At 53.9% G+C, this 23,066-nt stretch overlaps 2 protein-coding genes across 2 annotated transcripts in view; both read left to right on the top strand.

Annotated features, from left to right (window-relative positions):
- Positions 1-15,309, top strand: part of LOC132514917 (bone morphogenetic protein 8B) — a 40,287-nt gene extending 24,978 nt beyond the window's left edge. Inside the window, exons 4-7 of the mRNA XM_060140474.1 lie at positions 11,119-11,313; positions 12,100-12,179; positions 12,738-12,848; positions 15,105-15,309. Coding sequence (XP_059996457.1) covers positions 11,119-11,313; positions 12,100-12,179; positions 12,738-12,848; positions 15,105-15,254 — 536 coding nt within the window. The 3' untranslated portion in view covers positions 15,255-15,309. The remainder of the gene's footprint in view (positions 1-11,118; positions 11,314-12,099; positions 12,180-12,737; positions 12,849-15,104) is intronic.
- LOC132516470 (succinyl-CoA:3-ketoacid coenzyme A transferase 2, mitochondrial-like) lies at positions 67-1,622 on the top strand. The gene is given in 2 exon segments (XM_060142875.1): positions 67-1,105; positions 1,108-1,622. Coding segments are annotated over 2 exon segments (1,554 nt in total).
- Positions 15,310-23,066: the final 7,757 nt, after the last annotated feature.

The raw sequence follows: 23,066 nt of genomic DNA, 5'->3' as shown, positions 1-23,066 counted from the left end.
CGCGCACAGCCGCCGCCTGTCCCCGCTGGGCCCGGGGCCGGAGCCCCAGCCGGAGCGGAGCGGACGATGGCAGCCCTGCGGCTCCTGGAGTCTGCGCTCGGGCGCCGGGTCCCCGCCGGCCGCTCGGTGCCCGCGCTGGCGACGGGCGGTGTGTGCGGCTTCGCCAGCAGCGCCCGCGCGCGTGCCAAGTCCTACGCGGACTCCGTAGAGGCCGTGAGAGACATCCCGGACGGCGCGAGGATCATGGTACGGGTCTTCGGCCTCTGCGCGATCCCGGAGAACCTGATAGGGGCGCTGCTCAAGACGCGCGTGAAGGACTTGACCGTGGTCAGCAGCAATGTGGGGGAGGAGAACTTCGGGCTCGGCCTTTTCCTGGGGACCAAGCAGATCACCCACATCGTCTGCTCGTACTTGGTGGAGAACTCGCTCTGCGAGCACCGGTACCTGGCGGGCGAGCTGGAGCTGGAGATCACACCCCAGGGCACCCTGGCCGAGCGCCTCCGCGCGGGGGGCGCCGGCGTGCCCGCCTTCCACACCCCCACGGCCTGCGGGACCCTGGCCCAGAAGGGAGGCGCACCCAGCAAGTGCTTAGAGGACGGCCACATCGCCATCCTGAGTCCGCCCAGGGAGGTGAGGGAGTTCCACGGACAGCACTACCTTCTGGAGCACGACGTCACGGCCGATTTTGCTTTGGTGAAAGGGTGGAAGGCCGACCGGGCAGGAAACGTCATCTTCAGGGCCAGCGCCAGGAACTTCAACGTGCCCATGTGCAAAGCTGCGAGAACCTCAGTGGTGGAGATTGAAGAAATTGTGGACCTGGGGCCGTTTGCCCCAGAGGACATCCATGTTCCTAACATTTACTTAGATCGAGGAATACAGGGGGGAAAATATGAGAAAAGAAATGAGCGTTTAACGATGCAGAAAGAGGATGATGAAATATGCAAGTCTGCAGATAGTATAAGGACACGGATCCTCAAGCAGGCAGCTCTTGACTTTGAGGACGGCCTGTGAGCCAGTTTGGGCATAGGAATCCCTCTTCTGGCCACCAGCTACATCAGCCCCACTATAACCATTCATCTTCACAGTGAAAATGGAATCTTGGGCTGTGTCCGTTCCCACTGAAAGAGGAGGTGGACGCCGATCTCAACAACGCGGGCAAGCACACAGTCACCCTTCTTCCTGGGGGCTGTTTTTTCTCCAGCGATGAATCATTTGCCATGATTTGAGGGGGACACATCGACCTAACCTTGCTGGGAGCCATGCAGGTTTCCAAATATGGTGACCTGGCTAACTGGATGATACCCGGCGAGAAGGTGAAAGGAATGGGGGGTGCGATGGATCTGGTGTCCAGTACCAAGACCAGAGTGATGGTCACCATGGAGCACTCCACCAAGGCCAGTGAACCCAAAATCTTGGAGAAATGCACCAGACTGTTGACTGGGAATTGGTGCGTGGACCGCTTTGACAGAGAAGGTGAAATCATCACCGAGGAGGCTGTGTTTGACGTGAGAGGACTGACCCTGATCGAGCTCTGGGACGGCCTGATGGTGCAGGACATTGAAAAGAGCACGGGGAGCACCTTTGCCATCTCCTCGAATCTCAGACCCATGCAGCACGTCTAAACCTAGCTGGAAAGTGAACCTTGGTCCCAGAGCGTGTGCTTCTCCCTTTAACCTCCTGGATTGCATCCTGAGAAAGCCGCAATCACATTTCTACATTTCACCAGCATCTGGCCGGCTTTCTCCTGCCATCCCAGACTGGCTGCCACTGGATAGGCTTTGTTCTCTCGAGAGGGACATGCCTTTAATTAAAAACAAAAGGAAAACAGAGGCACTGACCTTATATGTCCTGTGAGTTCTGAGAAAGCTCTGCTCCAATCACCCTCCTCCCTGTCTGTGGTATTTACATTAAATTCTATGCAGCTTGAGATGATCCCATGGGAAAGGTTTCACTGAAGTGCCTACTTTCGTGAGTGGATAATGAAATATGGGAAAAGTGATGGGGGAGGAACTGTTACCGAGCCCAAGCTCACTCTGCTCACTGCGTGACAGGCCAGTAAATCAGGAGATGAGTTGTTGAGACAAGGAAGAACGACTTTAATTGGAAGGCTAGCAGATGGAGAAGATGGCAGACTAGCATCTAAAAAACCCATCTTGTCCTAGTCCCAATTCAGGCTCCTTTTATATGATCTTGTGGGAAAAAGGGGCAATGATCTTTCTGGCTACTTCCCACTGAACAGCGGTGATGAGGGGGTAGTTGTGAAATGGAATTGATCAGTTTTGGGTCAGGAATATTCCTTAAAATTTTTAGTAAGCAATACAATTCTCTTTCTTTATCTACAACTATTTGAACCTGATGAAATCCCTTCTACAATGAAATTTTAATCTCAATACTTATCCTTTTTGAAGAGCAACCTTAAGTCTTCTAAGGGTTCACAGCCCATTGCTCTCTAGGCCTCTCAGGAGTTGGGTAATTTTCTGATGACAGTGGGGCTACTTTAACCCAAGTGTGATGAATCCATGTCTTTACTCCAGCTAACTTGACAGATGAGTGTGTGGTAAGTAATACCACATGTGGTCCTGTCCACCTTGTAGTCAGATGGTGCTCAGGCCCTTGTTCTCTCTAGATTTTAAGGAGGACTCCAGGCAGGAAAGGATGTAGGGCTACCTCAGTTGTATAGGCAGACCTACTGGAAGCAAACTCATGAACAGAGGTTAGTATAGTGCCCGGAGTTTTAACATAATTGGCAACTGCTAGATCTTTCAGAGCATTTATAGATTCTCCCTCCCCGGCAGGCGCCTACCATACAATAACTCAGTGGGGCGTAATTTGAGCTGCTTCTGGGAGCCCCTCTGATCCGTGGCAGGGCAACTGACAAGGCCTTATCCCAAGGTAAATTAGTCTCTTGACATATTTTAGCAATGCTCCTTTTTAATATGTAATTCATTTTCTCAGTTTTTCCTGTTGATTGTGGCTGCCAGGATGAACGTAGCTTCCAGTTAATTCGCAATGCTTTAGGTACTTGTTAGGTTATGGTGGAGACAAAAGCAGGCCCATTATCACTTGGAAGGCGGTTAGGCAGTCCAAAGAGGGGGATAATTTCCTTAAGGTGGACTTTAACCACTTCAGAGGCTTTTTCTGTCCTGGTGGGATATGCCTCCACCCATCCTGAAAAAGTGTCCACAAATACTAGCAGGTGTCTGAAATTTTCTGTGGCTTGAGGCATTTGAGTCAAGTCTATTTGCCAGTCCTCAGTGGGGCAGGTTCCTCTGTGTTGAGTTCCCATTTGGGGAGGCCTGACAGCAGTCTTTGGGTTATTTTTAGCACAAATCATGCAATTTGGAGTGGCTTGCTGGTTGGTCCTTTGTAGGTTCGGCCCCATTATATATTTTTGTACTCTAGTCTAAGTAAGGGGCTCAAGTTCATGTTCCTTTAAAGCCTCATAGAGGAGCTTTAGTATGAGCCTATCCATAGTTTGGGATCCAAATCCGACAAAATCCTGCCATTCCCAGAGACCCTCTCATTTGTCTATGAGGCTTGGGTGTTCCCAAGCCTGCAATTGCCCATTTTCTATCAGGCAAAAGACCCCGCTGTCCTGGAGGAATGACAAAACGCAGATATGTGACTTGTTTCTTACATACTTGGGCCTTTTTCTGGGACACCTTATAGTCACAATTGGCCAAATAATTCAGCGTTCTTATGGTATTTTGTAGACACATCATATGCAAGGATTGCTCTGAGCAAATCATCCCCATATTGGAGTAAGAGTCCTTCATCCAATATTAAGTTTCTAAGGTCCCTAGCCAACATTTCCCCAAACAAGGTAGGGGAATCCTTAAATCCTTGAGGCAGGACTGTCCAACAATACTGTTGGACTACCTGTGTTGCTGGGTCCTGCCATTCAAAAACAAACAGCTTCTGTGATTCTTCTGCAATAAGAATGCAGAAAAAAAGCATCTTTCAAGTCCAAGACTGAGAACCAGCTGAATTCTCCCAGAATAGTTGTAAGTTGTAGATACCACAGGGTGCAAATCTTGGACTATTTCATTAATAGCCCTCAAGTCTTGGACAAAGGGATACTCTGTTGAGTTTGGCTTTTTGACTGGGAGGATAGGGGTGTTAAATGGGACCTACAAGGTTTAACCAGTCCTGTTTTCAAAAGTTTTGAGAACTGGCTAAATTCCCTTTGGGGCCTCTCGCCTCAGAGGGTATTGTTTTAGATTAGATGTCCCAGTGTGCCTTTTTAAGGGGATTTGCATTGGCCATGTATTTTTGGCCTTCCCTGGTGCGCTATCAGCCCACACTTCCAGCCTTACCTTTCGTAGACCTCTGGTGGGTGCAGGGGAAGAGCTCTGTCTCCTTTTCTGGGGCATCCATGAATGCCATCTGTAGGCTTACAGTGTGGGCTGGTGGGACCCTGATGTCAAGCTGTCTTGGCAAAAAGTTACTTGAGCATTTAAGTTACAAGGGAGACCTCAGCCCAAATGAGGGATTGGACACACCAGCATACATAAGAAACTGTGTTTCAGGGTGAGTTCTCCTCATTGGCATAGAGGTTGTAAGAAAGAAAAATTTTGTACTTCTCCAGAAACTGCCATGAACTGGATGGATTGAGATGTTTTCTGTGCCACCTTGGTGTTTATCACAGAGTTTGTTGCACTCGTATTTATCAGAAAGTCAATCAACTTGTCCCACACTATCAAAGGTACCTGGGGCTCCTGTGGGGAAATTGTAATTGGACGCCTCAAGTTCAAGGGAGCCCCCAGGCCTCTTCATTCATCATCAGAGTGTTCCTCTCTTTCTACCATATGAGAGGCTCCCATCTTTCATTTATTGTTTTCTTTCTTATTCTTTAGTCTAGGGCAATCTTTTTTCCCACGCCCTTCCTCCTTACAGTAAGCACATTGTTCCCTCCTCAATGGTGACTTACCTCCCTTCCAGTTACTTGCCTTCCAGGAATCCAATGCTGCTGCCAGAAATGTGGCATTCTGTCTTGCATCCTCTCGCTTCTGTCGTTGTTCCCTGTTGTTGAACACTTTAAAAGCAACATCTACCAATTGAGAAGGGTTCATTCCAACTGCACCACCTAACTTTTGTGATTTTCTTCTTATATCTGGGTACTTTGCCCAATGCAGGTCATATTTACCTCATATTCTCATATTTTCGGGGGTCTCAGGATCTACATCAGTGTAGCACCTATAAGATTGATAAATTCTTTCTAGAAACTCTGATGGATCCTCAATGGGTTTTTGTTGTATCTCCTGAATTTTGTTTCAGCTCTTTTGCCTAGGTACTCCCTTTGGAATACCCGCTAAGATACACTTCCTATAATGCTTTAGGAGCAGGGTACCTCCATTATTAAGCTCCCAGTCAGGCTCAGCAGCAGGAACTGTCAGATCTGCTTCTGGAGTTCCATCTGGATCTGCTGGATAAGCTAGTGTGCTTCCTCTTTAGCCTTGTCAGTGACCATCCTTCTTTCATCCCCAGTAAGTATCATATTCATACGAGTGTGAATGCCCAAGAGGGATGGTAAGTGGCAAAGACGGAAGTGAAAATTTCAGTCATGCGGAGGGAGTCCTCTCGGTAAGTAGGGTTATAGTTTTTCCAATTAAACATATCTGATGTTGAGAATGGCTTGTGCATCCATAGAAACCCAGCTGGTTTAAGAAACACATCTGCATTAAGGCCTCCTATAGGATATTGGTGCGAGGGAAACTGCCCTGCTCCAGAAGTGGCTCCTAGTCCAAACTGGGTGCCCTGTCAGGTCTTAGATGGTGACACCAAACCTGGCGCCTGTGCCCCGGAGGTTAGCATAGGAACTTCTAATTGATCCCCATAAGTAAATGAAACAGGAGGCGGTGAATATGTTGGTGGCATGTGGGCACGGGGTGGCCAGTACAACTGCTGGTGCAGTCTGCTCGGCCAGTGGGGGAGCCGGGCTGGCCAGAGGGGGGTGTAAGTTTCAAAATAACATGTCCCCACTCTCACTTTCTCCCCTTCCTCTTGTAGAACAGGTTTTCCCTTGGTTTTCTCCTTCGACTGCTGTACCATAAGGTGGCAGCAGTCTGACTTCTTTTCCTCCTGTTACAATAGCATAAATGCTTCTACATACAGAATCTCATCATTTTTACCTGCTCTTTCACAAAACAATTCTAACTGCAAGATCGTATAATAAGTGAGCGATTCAATGGCCACTGCTCTCCTGATCCTAACATATATTGGGCCACACGCTATTACAATAAAATATCATCTCTTCTTTAGTCATAGACCCACAGCTATATTTTGCCCATTTATTTAAGATACGCCCCAAAGGGCTTTCCTTAGGGACAGATGAAGTATTTCCCATATTTATAAGTTCAGTGGGTTTCCCTGGTGGCACAGTGCTTAAGAATCTGCCTGCCAATGCAGGGAACATGGGTTCGAGCCCTAGTCCGGGAAGATACCACATGCCGCAGAGCAACTAAGCCCGTGGACCACAGCTACTGAGCCTGCGCTCTAGAGCCCGCACGCCACTACTACGAAGCCCACGCGCCTAGAGCCTGTGCTCTACAACAAGAGAAGCCACCACAATGAGCAGCCCACTCACTGCAACTAGAGAAAGCCCATGTGCAGAAACAAAGACCCAACACAGCCAAAAAGATAAATAAAATTTTTAAAAAGTTCAAGAACAACAAAACACAAAAAGCACAAGCAAATTCTAATACCAAAAGCACAAAGAGATTCCATCAAGAATGAATGCAGTATAGCTGATTCACTTTGTTATAAAGCAGCAACTAACACACCATTGTAAAGCAATTATACTCCAATAAAGATGTAAAAAAAAAATGAATGCAAAACAAAAGCCAACAAACTGGTTCACAAAGCAGGTAGAGTCCAACAACAATTCCGCTCTCCAGCAGGGTACCCCAATCAAACGAACAAATTGGCTTTTCCCTTAAAGGAAAAAAGCCCAAACTGAGAGGGGAAAATGTTCCCAGTCGTATACACTGGAGCTACTTACCCTTCTATGTGAGACCCATTTGGCTCCCAAATGTTGATTCCCCACTTCAGCTGCCCAGCGCTGGGGCAGCCGGTGCCACTTCAGGGAATTTTGAAGGAAAGATCCTCAGGACAAATGGTCCCAGTGGCTGCTAGGGCCTTACCTGAAAATTCCCCAACAGAGGCCAACTAGCCACAAGCACCCAGGGTCCTGGCCGGCTCACCAAAATTTGTTGCCGAGCCCAAGCCCACTCTGCTCAGCAGACAACAGGCCAACAAATCAGGAGACAAGTTGTTGGGACAAGGAAGAACAACTTTAATGGGAAAGCTAGCAGACTGAGAAGATGGCAGAATGGTGTCTATGAAGATGGCAGAAGAGTCTATATAAGGCACTGTTTTATTAGAACCATAAAAACATACACACTTACATGTGAATTTGTAACTGGGAGAAACGCTGTCTGAATGTAAGATGGTTTTCCTTTGGCCCTTCTGACTTTCCTTCGGGGGCCTTTCATTTTGTCACTAAGTTTTGTCTCTTTGTAGCCTCACCTCCCCTGCCTCTCACATGTCTCCTCCTCCTCGTAGCTAAATAGATGTCTCTAGAAGGGAAGCAAGACGGTTTAGGCGGCCAGTAAACTGGTAATAGGGGCAACTGAAGGCAGAGAGACCGTTGGTGCAGACATTTCTCCGAGAAGTTTCCTCTGTGAATAAACGGCTCGCCTGTGTGTGGCCAAAGGCTGCGACTTAGGATGGGAGGAGTTCTACAGACCTGACCGATAGACTTAGATGGGTTTTCTCATCTCAAATCATAGCGTTCCTGTGTTGTCCAGATCAGACAGTTATTCCCTTCTCTGTTACGGAGCCTAAACCAGCCTCTTGTTCATACTCCCTTGAAACCCATGAGGGGCAGTGACGTACTTCATCCTGAATCCACAGTCTCACAAACTAGACAGAAAAAAATGAGTTTCCGTTTGCGTGCGTGTGTGTGTGCGTGCGTGTGTGGGGTTCAAACCCAGGCCTGCCATGGAGGCTGCGCTTTCTCAGTGCGGCTCTAGGGCTGCACAAAATGGATGGGAGCCCGTGGGTAAGAACAGGAAGCTCCAGCTGGTCAAGGAAGGCCTTTCAGAGAGGCTCCCTGCGGCCTCACCCTGACGGGAGGCCCGGATCCTGGAGTGGAGAGACAGTGCCCCTGAGGGGACAGCCACAGAGTGTCAGGGGACCGTGACCAGGCGGGCAGTGGATGGACGTCACTGAGTGGACTGTGCAGCACCTTCTGGGGCTTCTGGGGAGGAGGACCTGATCTGCCCTGCGTGGTGGGAGACGTCTTCCAGCGTCAGCCTGGGACAGGCAGAGGTTTCCAGAAGCAGACGAGTTACAGGTCTGTTAAACAGTAGCAAGAAGGAAAAGCATTGAGTTCCTAGTTCTCATGCGGTGAGGAAATAAATAACCTGTGGAACAAAAGCACACCTGGTCACAGCTGGATCCCCTCCAAGGGTTTCAGCCAGGCGTCCTGATTGTCCTTCAACGTGGCACTAGGGTCACATCCATGACCGCAGGCTGAGGCGGGGCAGGGGCTGCAGGGAAGGGGCAGGTGGCACCCAGAGGAGAAAGAGGCCTTGGGGAGAGATGGGAGCAATCTTGGCCTGGCCCAGGGGAGGGGGCATGAATCCCCAGGGCTGGGATAGGGCAGGGGAGCTGCCAAGACATCCGGGCCCTGATGGGGTAGACTCAGAAATGGGGGGAGGCTGGAGGTGTCAGGGGCCTTCCTGGCCCAGAGGAGCAGCATCTTCATCTGGGTCTGCGTGCTGGGGGAGGCCACAGTGTGGCCCCCATCTCGAGGTGTGGCCACACATCCCACGTCTCTCACAAAGGGGACAGCATGCCTGCCAGCACCCTCACAGTTCAGGTCTAGAGGCAGGGACCCTGGGCCTCAGAGGTTCCTGAAGTTCCTGCCTCTGCTTTCTGGAAAGGGTCCCGCCAGAGCCAGGCAGCCTGGGGGCCACCACCTGGACAGCCAGGGCCTGCCCTGTGACCCGATCTCTCTGCGCCCAGGAGACCCCAATACGATCCTTGACCAGACAGTCGCACAAGAAAAGCCTACAGTGAGCACAGTCTCGGGAGCACCGAAGGTCTCCCTGGCCTCTCAGTGGACAGGGCTCTCCAGGGACTCACAGGACAGGGCGGCTGCACACACAGGCCTGGAGGGCTGCCGGCCAAGGCCGCCGCATGTGTCCACCAGGTGTGGAGCTCCGCTCCAGTGCCGCGTGGACGACAGCTGCCCGCCTGCCCCCGTCGCTCCACGGCCTCCTCCTGGTGCCCTCACGGGCCTTCCATGGAAGGGCTGCTGTGTGTCTTGTGGCTCTGCATCCTCACAGGCCTGCTGTTCTTCCTCGTGACCCTAACGTGCCATGACCCAAACTCCCCGAACGGCTTCTTTCTGGGCCCCTTCCAGTGTCAGCTCCTGTCTCAGCAGGGTCATCCCTGAGTGGCACCTCTGATGGGCCCAGTGCATGTTTGTGGCAGGTGATGTCATAGGTCAAAGGTTAGTCTCTGGTCGATTAGTTGTTTAGTCAACTCTGGCCTATGGACTCAGGGCTAAAGCACAGCTGTGTAAGGGCCGGTGATGTCCTTGACCTGTAATGTGCAGAGGAGGATCATGAGACCCACTAATAGAACACACATGTTTATGTATGTGCACATGTGTACACTAGCTGTATAAATGCACACGTGTGTGTACACATACATATATGGGCTTGTGTGTCTATGCCTGTGCATCACTGCTGCAACACTGGGGTGAAATGCACCTGGAAGTGGGATGTTCGGCCCTGGGTTTTAAGAAACATTAACAGTGAGCTTGTAGTCATGCCCTGTTGTTTAGTGTGAGAAAATTCCACAGGGAAAGGACATGAAGAGGTTCCATCACATTCTCATCTTTATGATGAAAGCCAGGAAATAAATGTCTAAAGATGAACTAATATCTAAATATTCAGATGTATCTACTCAAAGGAATTTTATACATTTGAAATGTTCATAGTTGAGACTTAACAACCGAGAAAATGTTTACGTGGAAAAATTGGGAAAAATACAGACTTCTTTCTTACGCTCACAATTTAAATTAACATATGAAAATATCCCAGAAAAATGAAAATGATGCGTTGTAGCAGGGGAGGGGTTTATGGGTGATATTTTTTCTAAGGTTCTTTACAGTTGTTGTTATAATCACTTTGACAATCAAAACACAAGAGGTCATTGGAACTGCAAAGAGGCACAGGAAGATAGTGTCACTGGTGGAGGTGGCTTTTCCGGGGACGAGCAGTGTGTTTCTCCGGCCTCCTCAGGCTTCAGCAGCTGCGGGTAAAACCCCAGCTTTACCAGCATCACTGCTCCACTTTACCAGCATCACTGCCCAGTCATGTCTCTGCCCACAGCCTTTTCTCTCTTTCTTCCTTTTCAAACCACAAACCCGCTGGTTGAGAACTTAAATGGATAAGGAGGGCTCTGGAATTAGATGCACGTGTCTGAACATGGACTTGGGGTAAATGTCTCTGCCCGCGGAGCCTGGGGTCTCGTTTGGGGGCGTCGGTGAGTGGCCTGCTCTTGGGCGGTGCTCAGCAGAGCAAGCACTGAGTCCTGGCAGCCGCTCCCGCCAGCCGGGTGTTGTAAATCCTACACTGATCCCCAGAAAGGATGGGGTGGAAGGCAGAACTCGGGCCTCGGGGCCCCGCGATGGATGGGAACCCTGGTTCTGAGAGTCCCCGGTAGTGGTGCTCTGAGCCGTCACCGAGGGGCTCTGATGCTTCTCAGGGAAATGATGGGTCTGGCGTCACCATGAAGACTGGCTGAGATCATCACGTGAACTGACTGAAAGCTGTAAAGCGCTGTCACAACGGGCGGTGCCCTGGACCATCACTAATCCCGAGCCTGTGCTCCCGAGGACCCTCCCCCGCTCCTGCAGACCTGCCCGCTGGGGGCTGGGGCTGGACCTGGGACTCGGGTCTTCAGAGGAGGAAACCGAGGCCCAGTGGGTCCCCTGCAGCCTCAGGCTCCATGCTCCTGGCCCGCCCACAGAGAGGTCCCTGCTGTGTCCCTGTGCAGGGCCCCACCCTCGAGTGACCGCCCTCTCTGCTCTCTCCGTCTCAGGGCGCAGCGTGGATCCTGGCCTGGCCGGTCTGCTGGGGCAAGAGGCACCGCGCTCCCAACAGCCTTTCGTGGTCACCTTTTTCAGGGCGAGCGCCGGCCCCGTCCGAGCCCCTCGGGCGGTGAGGCCCCTGAGGAGGAGGCTGCCGAAAAGAACCAACGAGCTGCCGCCCCCAAACAAACTGCCGGGGATCTTCGGTGAGGTTGGGGACCAGGTGGTGGGGACACAACCCTCCTGGCTTCAGTGGGGTCAGGCTCATGGTCAGTCACCCAGCCACCTTTCCTGACACCACTTTGCCCCTGCACCCTGGGGACCAGCCACTGCACGGTCTCCAGGGCTCTGAGCATCTGCCCTCACTGCCCCTGCTGCCCTGAAGTCCCTTCCTGCCCTCCCTGGCTCACCAGGCCCCCCCCACCCCCCCGTCAAAATCAGGTGCCCCTGGTGGCCCTCGGTGCTGCCCCGGGCGCCCTGCAGGATCCAAGCGTTTCTGTGAAGGTGTCCCTACCAGGCCAAGCCCCTGGGGACCAGAGCCCCCTGGTGCCCTGCTTTCCTTCACGGGGAGCCACGCTTTGCTTGGCCTCAGTGGGAGCCACTTGTCCTCTGGAATGGGCGTGGCTGGAGAGGCGTATGAGGTCAGGGGTGTCTCCGGAGGAAAGGAGGAGCGGCTGCTGGGCGGCAGAGGGTCCCCGGGCTGCTGAGTGGACCATGGGGAGTCACAGGCAGAAAGTCAGGGGAGGCTGGGCTGAGCGTGGGGTGACTGTAACCACGGGGAATCATCTGGAGCCGTCGAAGGTTCTTGACCAGGGTCACGGCGCCAGCAGAGCTGCAGAGATGGGCTTTATGAGACCAAATGGGTTAGTTTCCCATCGTTCATTTACTCAACAAATGAGCCCATCAGGGCGTCCCCCGCCCCGGGAGCTCCCCGTGGTGGGTGCACAGAGCGGGAACCCCAGCAAAGACCTCGCCCCTTCTGTCCCCCACAGACGACGTCCACGGCTCCCACGGCCGACAGGTGTGCCGTCGGCATGAGCTCTATGTCAGCTTCCAGGACCTTGGCTGGCTGGTAATTCCTGACTCTCCTTCTTTCCTAAATGACAGTCCCCACCTTGAAGATGGCAAGTGTATGTCCAAGAGGAGGTAGAAACATGGGGGATTTGCATTTTCTTGTTTTATTTTCCTCTGTGTTTTTCCAAGTTCTCTAAAGGGAGAATGTGTTGCTTCTGTAGTGAAAAGTGCTTTTTTTGTGAAAACCATGAAAATGGAGACTGTCTGAATCCTTAGCCATAAAATGTCAGAGCTGCAGCAGGAAAACTGAGGCCAGGGTGGGCAGTGCCTCTGGCCTTTGCTGTGACTGGGGGTGGGCTGGGGAGGACGAAGCTGAGCGCTGATGGCGCATGAAGGGGACGGAGATCGTGCCCAGCCTTGTCTGCTGAGGGTCTTCTGGTGGATGTCAGACCTCTGGGGGAAACTGCCCTGGGAAGGGCCCGAGGGTGGGCTGGTGGGCCCTGAGGCTGAGGGAGGGTAAGGGGCAGCCCTGAGTTGTTCTGTGACAGGTGCTGGACTGGGGGGCTCGGGAGGGGCACATGGATGGGACTCACCTTCTCCCATTACCTGCCCCCAGGACTGGGTCATCGCCCCCCAAGGCTACTCAGCCTATTACTGTGAAGGGGAGTGCTCCTTCCCACTGGACTCCTGCATGAACGCCACCAACCACGCCATCCTGCAGTCCCTGGTCAGTACCGCGTCCCTCTGCCTGGACGCCCAGGGGAGGGGTTTGCGGAGGAGAGGGGCGCGTGCAGCCAGCAGGTGATGGCAGCACTGCTGTGTCAGGGAGCTTTCTCTACATGGAAACTGTAATGAACGGCACCAAAAACGGAGGAGAGCTTAAACAAGCTTTATTCGGGTACGCTACCGGGCGAGGTTCACTGGTCCGAGAGAAAGTGGCCAGAGAAGTCGCGCCCGGGCGAGAGTTTGGGCAGAATTTATAGGGGAAGAAGGGAAAGGGGTGTGGTGAATCCGGGAGGGCGCAGGGTATTCCTTATTTGGTGGTCTTTTCGGGTATCGTGAGAGACCGTTAGTTCCACCCCTCGAAAGGCGGGAAGGCTGGGCCGGTGGAAAGTCCCCAGGTCAGTTACTGGAACTGGGTGGTCCGGAAAGTCTCCAGGTCAGTTTCGGGAACTGGGTGGTCCGGAAAGTTTCGGTCTGATGCAACCTGTGAGTCTGATTGCGTTCCCCTGCCTCGGGCCAGTTGGCCTACAGAAACCTTTCTGCGTGCACGTGCAGTGAAATCCCACAGCCGTGCAGAAACTGGTCCCCGTGTGGACCACCCCCAACCCGTGCACCTGAACACACGTGCACGTGGGGGACTTGCACGTCCATGCGGTGGGTACCAGACTTACAAAGGCCTGCCTGCTGGTGGTCAGAGGCACAGCCCGTGCATGATAGGCGGGCATCCCACACGGCTACTTGTGCCCTCGGAACACACACGTGCACCATGTTCACTGGCACGTTCGGCCTCCTGTGTGTCACACACGCCCTCAGGGTCGGGGTGGGTGACACACGTGTGTGTTCTGCCCCCTCTTCCTGTGCAGGAGTCACCAGGTACCCCGTGCCCCTCTGGTTTCCCCTCCTGTTCCTTTCCCGTTGGCTCTTTTTTCTGGGTCCCTCTGGGCTCTTTGTGTCTCTACAGGCTTTTGATGCCCCGGTGTCTGGGGAAACTAAATGCTGAAAAAGTTTCTAATAGGAACACTGTTGCTGCTGCTTATCGCTAAGTGTTTTAAATGTTTTTTAGTGCTGAGGCTTCTTTCTAGAACATTGACCTGGACACTGCAGTTACAGGTTGTTCAAGGTGATGCCCTAGAGCAAATGAGTTAAGGCAGCATGGACCCCGGGATAATGCCTCCTTTCCCAATGGTCACATGGGATTTGCTGGACCCCTGGGGAGCTGCCTTCCTTGAAGAAGGTCAGGGGTGATGGAGCCTGTCCTGGCAGCAGGCTGCTCAGAGCTGGGGCTTCTGGGGTAAGGCTGGGCTCTGGGGACCGGGGGCCAGGCTGCCGGACAGGGCCCCCCATGAGACGGCTTCGCCCAGGTCCTGCTCAGCGGCCTCCGTGCGGCCTGGGAGGTCCCGGCGGATGGAAGCAGGTTCCCTTTTCTCTCCAGCCCCTGACAGGCTGGGGGACTGCCTTCCGGGCCCTTCCATGTGGGGCCCCGATGAAGAGTCCAGGGTGAACGGCAGCTCATCCTGCCGAGTCTCCAGATAAATATTTTTGTGGAAGCTGCAAGAGCTCACTCAGTCGGGCTGCCTTTAGGGGTAGAGCTGTTTGGAGGAGGGTAGCGGAATCCCCGTGCCAGGTCCCAGTCGTGCCGCAGCCTTGGCCTCAGCCATGGAACTGGGCAGGTGACTCGGTCCCTGTGCCCTCAGTGGTCATCTGCCCAGAACAATCTCTGCCTAGAAATTGTTAGGAGGGGTGGAGGTGCTTTGAGAAACAACACTGTCGGACACCCCAAGGGTGAGCCTAGAAGTCTGGCCGCTAGCAGGTGTAACACGGACCTTCACCGGCTCCCAGTCTGGAAGGGGAGCCGGACCAGAAACAGCTCATGTGGACAAAACACCATCAGGGACGTTGCAGAAGCGCAGGGAGGAGAGAGGGGCAGAGGGGACCCCGGGGGCGCCGCTGCAGGGGCGCAGGCAGGACCTGGCACACGTGCCGGGGGCCAGCAGGGTCAGGGTCGTCCTGAGGGGAGGGGCTGTGACAGGGGCCACAGGTGCCCAGGCTGGGCCTGAGGGCAGCGGCGGGGCGGGGGGAGGGGTGGGGGTGGCCAAGGGGGCGGGGCCGGGGCAGAGTTCGCGCCAGCACCTGCCGGGCTGCGGGGCGAGATGGCGCCGGGGAGGGGCGAGCGGCTGCAGCCCGGGCGGCAGGAGCTGGGGGCTGGGACGGGGTCCTCGCGGTTCTCACGCCTCTGCCTGCCGCCCCCCCTCCCCGCCAGGTGCACCTGATGAAGCCTGACGCGGTGCCCAAGGCGTGCTGCGCGCCCACCAAGCTGAGCGCCACCTCCGTGCTCTACTACGACAGCAGCAACAACGTCATCCTGCGCAAGCACCGCAACATGGTGGTCCGCGCCTGCGGCTGCCACTGAGGCCCCGCCCCGCCTGCTGCGCCGCCCCTACCGGGTCAGGTCAGCCCACCACAGGGGGCACCCCCTAACGCCTTCTCAGGCAGGGCGGCAGCGAGGGCGCCCCTCCGCTGCCCACATCCTGCCAGGGGCTGGTCCTCCCCAGGCCCCTCTGCCCCGCCCCCGCCCGGCGCCTGAGGCGGTGGTGGAACTCCGGCCTGGTGGTCTGCGTCCGCAGCAGGGTCCTACCCCAGCCGCCTCCCCAGAGGCACGGGCTGACCGTTCTTTGGGGCTGGCAGAGAGTCCTGTCTGAGGACCTGCCCTTGTTCACTGCTGGCCCAGCTGTGGGCGGATGTGGGACAAACTCAGAGGCACCTGCAGCCTAGGATGGCCACCTCAGGCCCTTCACCGTCCACGACACGGTCTGGGGATGTGTAGACAGGTCCTAGTCCATCTCCAGATGCCTGCCCTTCCCAGGTGCAAAACTGGGCATTTCTGGGCATTTCTGTTAGAGTGTGGAGTTGCCCTCAGTGGGCTATATTTGTGGATCTGAATTACCAAACCGCTGGCCACAAGGAGGCATGTGGGTCGCCTCCAGAAAGAGCTAAATGAACAGCATGATTTAGGGCCAAGGCCGATGGCATTCATCTTCCCTGTCTTCCTCCCTTGACCTGCCTCTGCTGTCTGGGGAAGACGTGCAGGGTATGGACACTTTAGGGAAACAAAAAATCCTGGGGGCTTTATGACCCCGTCTGTCTGTCACCATGTTGAACCATCAGGAGTTCAGGTCTGTGGAAGTTATCTTTTTGCTGAGCCAAGTATGGTGGATACATCGGGTGGCCCAGGGTGACAATGCCCAGCACGGGTGACAGTTTCCCTTAACCTTCTGCACGGCAGTCATCAGTAATCAACCTTGATATTTTTTCTTTCAAATCTGGATAGAATTTCAAAATGACCAGCACAGAACTCCAGGTGGCCACCACCAACAGGTTAGAGTTGGCATGTGGAGTGAAAAAACTCTGCCATCTCCTGCCTCCAGTGCTCTGGGACACGGGGCAGCCTGGGGCCAGGCGTGGGGCGAGGGCAAGGCTTGTTAGCACCTGCCCGTGTCCAGAAGCTGTCAGAAACAGACTGTTCAGCCAGGTCTGCGTCACCCTGTGTGCCCAGGAGCCCTGTCCTGTCTCTCGGGGCCTGTGAGCCAGAGAAAAGGCCCCGGTCCCAGGGGAGTGACAGGCGGCAATTAAGCTGAACTGGGTGGGGCGGTTCCCGGAAACCTCTGCTCTCCTTGGAGCGGCCGCCGGCAGCTGGAGTGTTTATTTGATTTCTGACTTGGTAAGCCTGTAATTTACCCGGTGGAGCGGACTGCGTCCAGCTGCCCGAACCCTGAAATACTGTGTCATTAAAAGCACAGCCTGGGCCCACCCCAACCCACGGGCACAGCCCAGGATGTGCAGCCGTGGAATTCACTCTGCGCCCCAAGGAGGGGCTCCGGGAGCGCAGGTCTGGCAGCAGGGGTGGAGGCTGGGGCCTTGCTGCAGGACAGCAGCCCCTCCGCCTGGACCTGGGAGGGCCTCTGGGAGCCAGTGCACAGGAAGTGACCCTCCCCATGGACAGAGGAAGTTGGTGGTCTCCTCTTTAGCCTGGGGCTTTGAGCTGAGGCTGGCAGTGAGCGGACCAGGTACCAGCCCAAGTGTCAGGAGACCCGTATTCTGGCTCCAGCTCAGCCACTGATGTCTGGGCAAGTGCCCCCTGATCCAGGGTTCAGTTTCCTGTCTCTGGCATGAGGCATACAAGGACTCTCACGTCTTCAAAGGCCATTCCAGCCAGAGAATCTGCCTGCCACTCTGGCCATCTCTTCTCAGAGAGCCAAGACATGGCCTGAGTGCCCAGCTGTCCTAGGACTTGAAACCTGCCATTTCAGGGCCTTATTCAGTGCTCTCTCCTTCCAACATCAAGGGCAGTGGAGGCTTAGAAACGTTTGACAAATGTCAGTGTTAGGTTTCTTCAGTGCCTAAGCACATAACCTGGCATGGTTTGGGGCACCAGGGAAGTTTATGAAGTGAATGTTTTGAAGATGTGGACTGCCCTGCCCTCAGAGGTGCAGAACAAAAGGAACATAGGATTGTGATACGACTCCCGTTTTGTGCAATAAAGCCAAAAGTCCAGCAGTCATGGCCTTCCTGACACTTCTAGCACCTTCAGCCATCCAGGTGGCCACCAAATGAAATCAAATAGAAAAGGCTTCAGAGAAGGGAGACAATTAAGGACGGAAAGCTGATGAGGTGGCAGTGGTCAGTCACTAGGCCCACCTCGTTTATCTGGTTGCCCTTGGCAGTCTGGGTCACATTCAAGGCTGCACATGAGAAGCATAAATGAGGGCGGTCAGCTCAGGCTCACTGGTGGCAAAGTAAAGCACTGCCGGAGAGGGTGGGCCCAAAGGAACAGCAGCGCCTGGGGCCATGCTGTGTGGGCACACTGCTCTGTCGCCTCACCCCTGGTGACATCTTCATAACCGAAGCGTGATCCTGGCCCAGAGGCCAGCTCATCGGGCGAAGCCCTATTCTTGTGTGTCTCTATGTAGGGAAGTAGGTGACATTCTTCAAGAAATTCCCTGTAACTTCATAGGGAAGGAAGCTGTGACAGGAGAGGGTGAGCTTTGTAGCTCGCAGACCCGCTGGCAACAAGCCCTGGCTCTGCCTCTTGTTGATCTGACCACACTGCGCACTGGGCAGCCGGCTCCTCCCTCTGTAGAACGGGCCCAGTGTGGGGAGCAGGTCTGTTCGGAGCACTCAGCACTGGGTCTGCATACCTGCGCTGAATGAACAGCATTATTAGTGGCCTTATTTTATTATTTTTTTTGCGGTACGCGGGCCTCTCTCTGTTGTGTTGCAGAGCACAGGCTCCGGACGCGCAGGCTCAGCGGCCATGGCTCACGGGCCCAGCCGCTCTGCGGCATGTGGGATCTTCCCGGACTGTGGCACCAACCTGTGTCCCCTGCATCGCAGGCGGACTCTCAACCACTGCGCCACCAGGGAAGCCCTAGTGGCCTTATTTTAGATGAATTTGCAAATGTGGGCCTCTCCCGCGTGCCTTCCTATTAAAACCCACTCCTCCCAGAATGTGTCCTTGGAGGTGCTGCTGTACTTACTTCAAAGCTGTGCTTTTCCTAAAAAAATAAAAACTTGGTAGTCTCCTGGGGTGAGGTGTGGACCCTCCGTTGGGGGGGGGGTGCGTAGCGGCCAGCAGGGACATGGCAGCGTTGCCCCCTCTCTGTCCTCCCACGGCCCTGCTCACTAGTGCAGCTCAAGGGGAAACTTTCTGGGGTTTGTCTCCTCACTGGGAAGCCTTGAGCGAGCATTTGGCCCTCTTTTAAAAAAAAAATAAAAAGTTTTTCTCACTTAAGAAAATATTACATGTGTGTCGGGGACACTCTTAAAAATCAAAAGCAGAATACAAACACACACAATCTCACCACGTGGAGACAACCGGGGTTAATAATTCCTGCCAGGCTTCTTTCCTTAGCACACTCCTGTCGGTCTCCTTATATAATATATGGGTATTCTACAAAGTTAGGATCGTACTCTGCGCTGCTTGGTGATCTGAACTATTCAATCTATGACATATTTTGAACATTTCTGTTATTAAATATTCTCTGGAAACAGTTTGCAGTAGCACTCCATCCCTTGACTTCTGCCTTAGTTTTGTCACTTACAAACCAGGGCTCACTATTCCTTCCCCGGAGGGCAGGTGTGCAGCCCCCCGATCCTGTCACTTGCAGCCCTGGCCCAGTATCGGGAAGGCAGGGAGCCAGGGCACGGCCACCAGGCTGGCCATTAGCCCAGAACACCTGGACTAGGAACCTCAGGTCTGAGGCTTAGGTCACCACCTGCACAAGAGTCACAGGTGATGACCATGCAGTAGTTTCTGGGGAAGCCCTTACACAGGACAGGGTGAGCAATCGGCCCCTGATGATCCCCCAACCAGCCTCTCTGGCCAGTCCACTGGTCTCCCCTTCCCAGGGCCATCAGGGAGGTCCAGTGACGAAGTCCCCCTGCCCCCACCCTGCCCTTGTTTCACAAGGGCTTCGTGACCAGTCTTCCCTCCTGGGGCCTCAGGCCAGCCTGCTCCCCATCGCCACATCATCCCTAGGGCCAGCCATGCCGACTCTGAGTACTTCACACACGTTCCCTTGTCTCTTGGACATCACACCAGCCCCGAGTGGCCGGCATTCTCCTGGCCTCACTGCTGCGTGTTCTGACAGCCACAGCTGGCCACCAGTGAGAGGGACACCTCTGTTAAGTAGTGAGGGCCCCAGCCAGGAATACTGCAGCTGTGGACCCCAGCCACGGGAGTGGACCCCAGCCAGCCCAAGGGGATGAAGCCCCACCTGAAGGCAGAGAGCCAGGCTGGCACAGGGCGGCAGAGGGAGGCCTGGCCTCCATCCCTCCGCAGGAACTGACCTGGGGGCACTGGGGCCAGCAGGCTGCCCCACCCCACCCCCGGCTCAACCTGGTCTCAGCCCAAAATGAGACAAAGGCTGAGGGAACCAGCCCAGCACAGCAGTTTCTGAATGCTGAGACTCGATCCAGACAGCCACTCGCAGGCGGCAGGGGAGCAGGTGGCAGCCCTGGACAAGGTTTCTGGTGACTGAGCACCTGACGGGGCTCAGCCTCGGCACAGCGGGTTGCTGCGAGGTGGCCTGGCTGGTGTGGGTGACAGGCGAGCCTAGAGCAAGTGACAGACCACAGCGTCGGAGCGCAACTTCCAGGTGGGACTGTGGGCGGGGCAGGAACCACCTCTGGCTTCTTGTATCTCCCCGGCACCAAGCTCACGGCCTGGCAAAAGAAGGGTCCTGGACTCTGCTGTAATACAATTCTGACTGTCGGTTCACCGAGTGAACAATAAGTGAACGGGCCGCTGAGACGGGCCACTGTGCCCATTAGACTCAAGACCAGCAGGTGTGAGGGCAGGAACGGGGCCTGGCTCAGCCACCTCGCCCGCCTGGCAGCAGGTCAGAGACAGGACACGGAGGCACTGCTGCAGCAGCTCTGACCTCAGCTGCCCCGCAGGTCTGGCAAGGGTGTGCCTTCGGGGCCAGCCTGGAGAGGAGGGAAGCAGCACGGGAGGGACTACGGTCCGTCATCCGTTGCAGCAGGACAGGTCAGTCACAGGTGCAACCTCTGAAAACACCTGGGACCTGGCTGCGTGGCAGCAGTACAAGAACTAGGATTACTTTTCCCGGAAGACACGGCCAAGATCCACACAGGCGGGCCCGGGGGAGGCCCCGGCCTGGAAGGGCACGCACAGCCGTCCACGGTGGGGAGGGCAGCACCCTGGCCCACGGCCCCACTTGGGGAAGAGCCAGAGGCGGCCCAGGCCGTGCCTGCAGAGGAGCTGCCCCACGCTGACCCCAAGGAAGGGCCAGGACACAAAGCCCTGCTTGCTGCGAACGGGACACCTTGGCTGCCGGTTCCCCAGGCTGACAGCTGCCCTCTCACACGTACTCCCCACAGTCGGAGATGATGACCTTCTGCTTGGGTTTCCCGTCCTTGCTGCCCTGGGCCTTTGCAGGCAAAACAGAAGAGGAGGAATCAGGGGAGGGAGGGAGGGTGGAGAGGAAAGGGCAGCTCAGGATACCCGCCCCACCCCCTGCCCCCCCACCCCCAGCAGCAGTAGCCGTGGCCTCTCTCTCCAGGCCCCGGAGCCCCCACTCCTGCCTTCCCACACGGCTGTGTGTCAGGGGGCCCGGGCGGCTGCCCACCTCAATCTGCCGCAAGACGTCCAGGCCTTCCGTGATCTCCCCAAATACCACGTGCTTGCCGTCCAGCCAATCTGTCTTATCACGTCAGGAAGAACTGGGAGCCATTGGTGTTTGGGCCAGAGTTGGCCATGGAGAGCAGGCCTGGGGGAGCGAACGACCACATTGACCCCCTCCACCCTGCTCCCAGCCCTCAGGACGTCTGGTAGTAGAGGGAGGAGCATAAATGCTGCTGGGATGTCTGGCCCTCAGAGGATGTCTGTGCACACTGCTGTCAGCCTTTCAGACAGGCAGGCTCAGACTCTGGGATGTACAGAGTCTTGGATGCCTTGTCTTCCACTCAACTGATAGTCAATGAAACGCTAAGCATGGTTGTTTCAATCATTTTATACTAGTTTGTCCTTTCATTAATTCATTCAACAAATACTTATTACTTCATAACCAGGCACCTGTTGAACCCTGGGGACACTGGTCCCAGGCCTGGTGGAGCCCACAGTCTAGCGGAAAAGAGTCACTCACAAGTTAAATATTGATTCATCTCAGGAATGCAAGCTTGGTTTAATATCCAGAAACCAATGTAATAAACCGTATCAATAGAATAAAGAACAAAAACCACATAATAATCTCAATAGATGCAGGAAAAAAATCCAACACCTTTTCATGATAAAAACACCCAACAAACGAGGAATAAAAGGGAACTTCCTTAATCTGATAAAGGATATCTACAAAAAAACACATAATTTTCCAATTCTAGGTATATACTTAAGAGAAATAAATACACATGCCCACACAAAAACCTATATATGAATGTTCACAGCAGCATCATAATAGCCAAAAATTAGAAACAACCCAAATGTCCATCAACTTATGAATACACTGTGGTATACCCATAAGTGGAATATTAATTGGCAAGAAAAAAAGAATGAAATACTGATACACACTATATTGTAGATGAACATTTTTTAAAACATTATGCTAAATGAAAGAAGCCAGTCACAAAAGCCTACAATTTTATGATTCTGTTTACCTGAAATGCCCATCATAGGCAAATCCACAAAGAAGATCAGTGTTTGCCTAGGGCTGGGGGACACGGGGATCAGGGAATGCCTGCTAAAGAGTGGGGGGCTTCTTTTTGGAGGTGATGAAAACATTCTAAAATTATATGTGGGGATGGCTACATGACTATGTGAATTCATTAGAAACCACTGAAATGTATACTTTATTTTTATTTTTTGGCCACACCATGCAGCATGCGGGATCTTAGTTCTCCAACCAGGGATCGAACTCACACACCCTGCATTGGGAGCGCGGAGTCTTTAACCACTGGACCGCCAGGGAAGTCCCGAAATGTATACTTTAAATGGGTGAACTGAATGGTATGTGAATTCTATCTCAATGAAACTGTTAAAAAATAAAGATAATTATGCTCTGAAATAGTGAAGCCTAGTGGCAGAGATGTTTGCTCAGTGAATGAGAGCACAAAAGACAGTCACCTCAGACAGACACACACACACTGGTGACAGTATCACAGAAGGCTTTCTGGAGGAAGTGACGTCCGAGTTTAGTCTAAAAGGCCCAGGTTTGGCAGGGGCTGATGGAGTGTAGCATGAGGAGCTGCAGTTCATCTGTGGCAATAAGAAACTCCACCCCTCGTGGCTGGGCCTCTAAAACGCGTGCTCCCTTCAAATGGGGACTGAGTCCCACTCTGCTTTCAGGCCGGAGTTGATCAGGGTGCCTGACACATAATGGACTGGCCCTGTGAATATCTGTTTTAAATATTTAAATATTTACCGCTGGTTTACTGTGTGTCAGACACTGTTCCAGAATACAATGGTGAACAAGAAAGACTAAGTCCTGCCCTCATGAGGCTGACATTCTCAGGAGACATAAGACAATAATTAAGTAAAAGAGTAAATTTATAATATGATTTCAGATAACCAGTGCGTGAAGAAAAATGAAGCTGATTAAAAAGAAGAGCAAGACGGTAGGAAAGCCCATTTTAGAGAGGCAAGGGCAGGCTTCTTGGGCTAGACGACCTGTGGGCGATGCCCAGAGGACATGAGGGGCGAAGCCTGTGG

Source organism: Lagenorhynchus albirostris, chromosome 2 (genome assembly GCF_949774975.1).
Source record: "Lagenorhynchus albirostris chromosome 2, mLagAlb1.1, whole genome shotgun sequence".
Lineage (NCBI taxonomy): Eukaryota > Metazoa > Chordata > Mammalia > Artiodactyla > Delphinidae > Lagenorhynchus > Lagenorhynchus albirostris.
The sequence above is the reverse complement of the archived record's forward strand: the minus strand, read 5'-3'. Positions and strand labels throughout refer to the sequence as shown.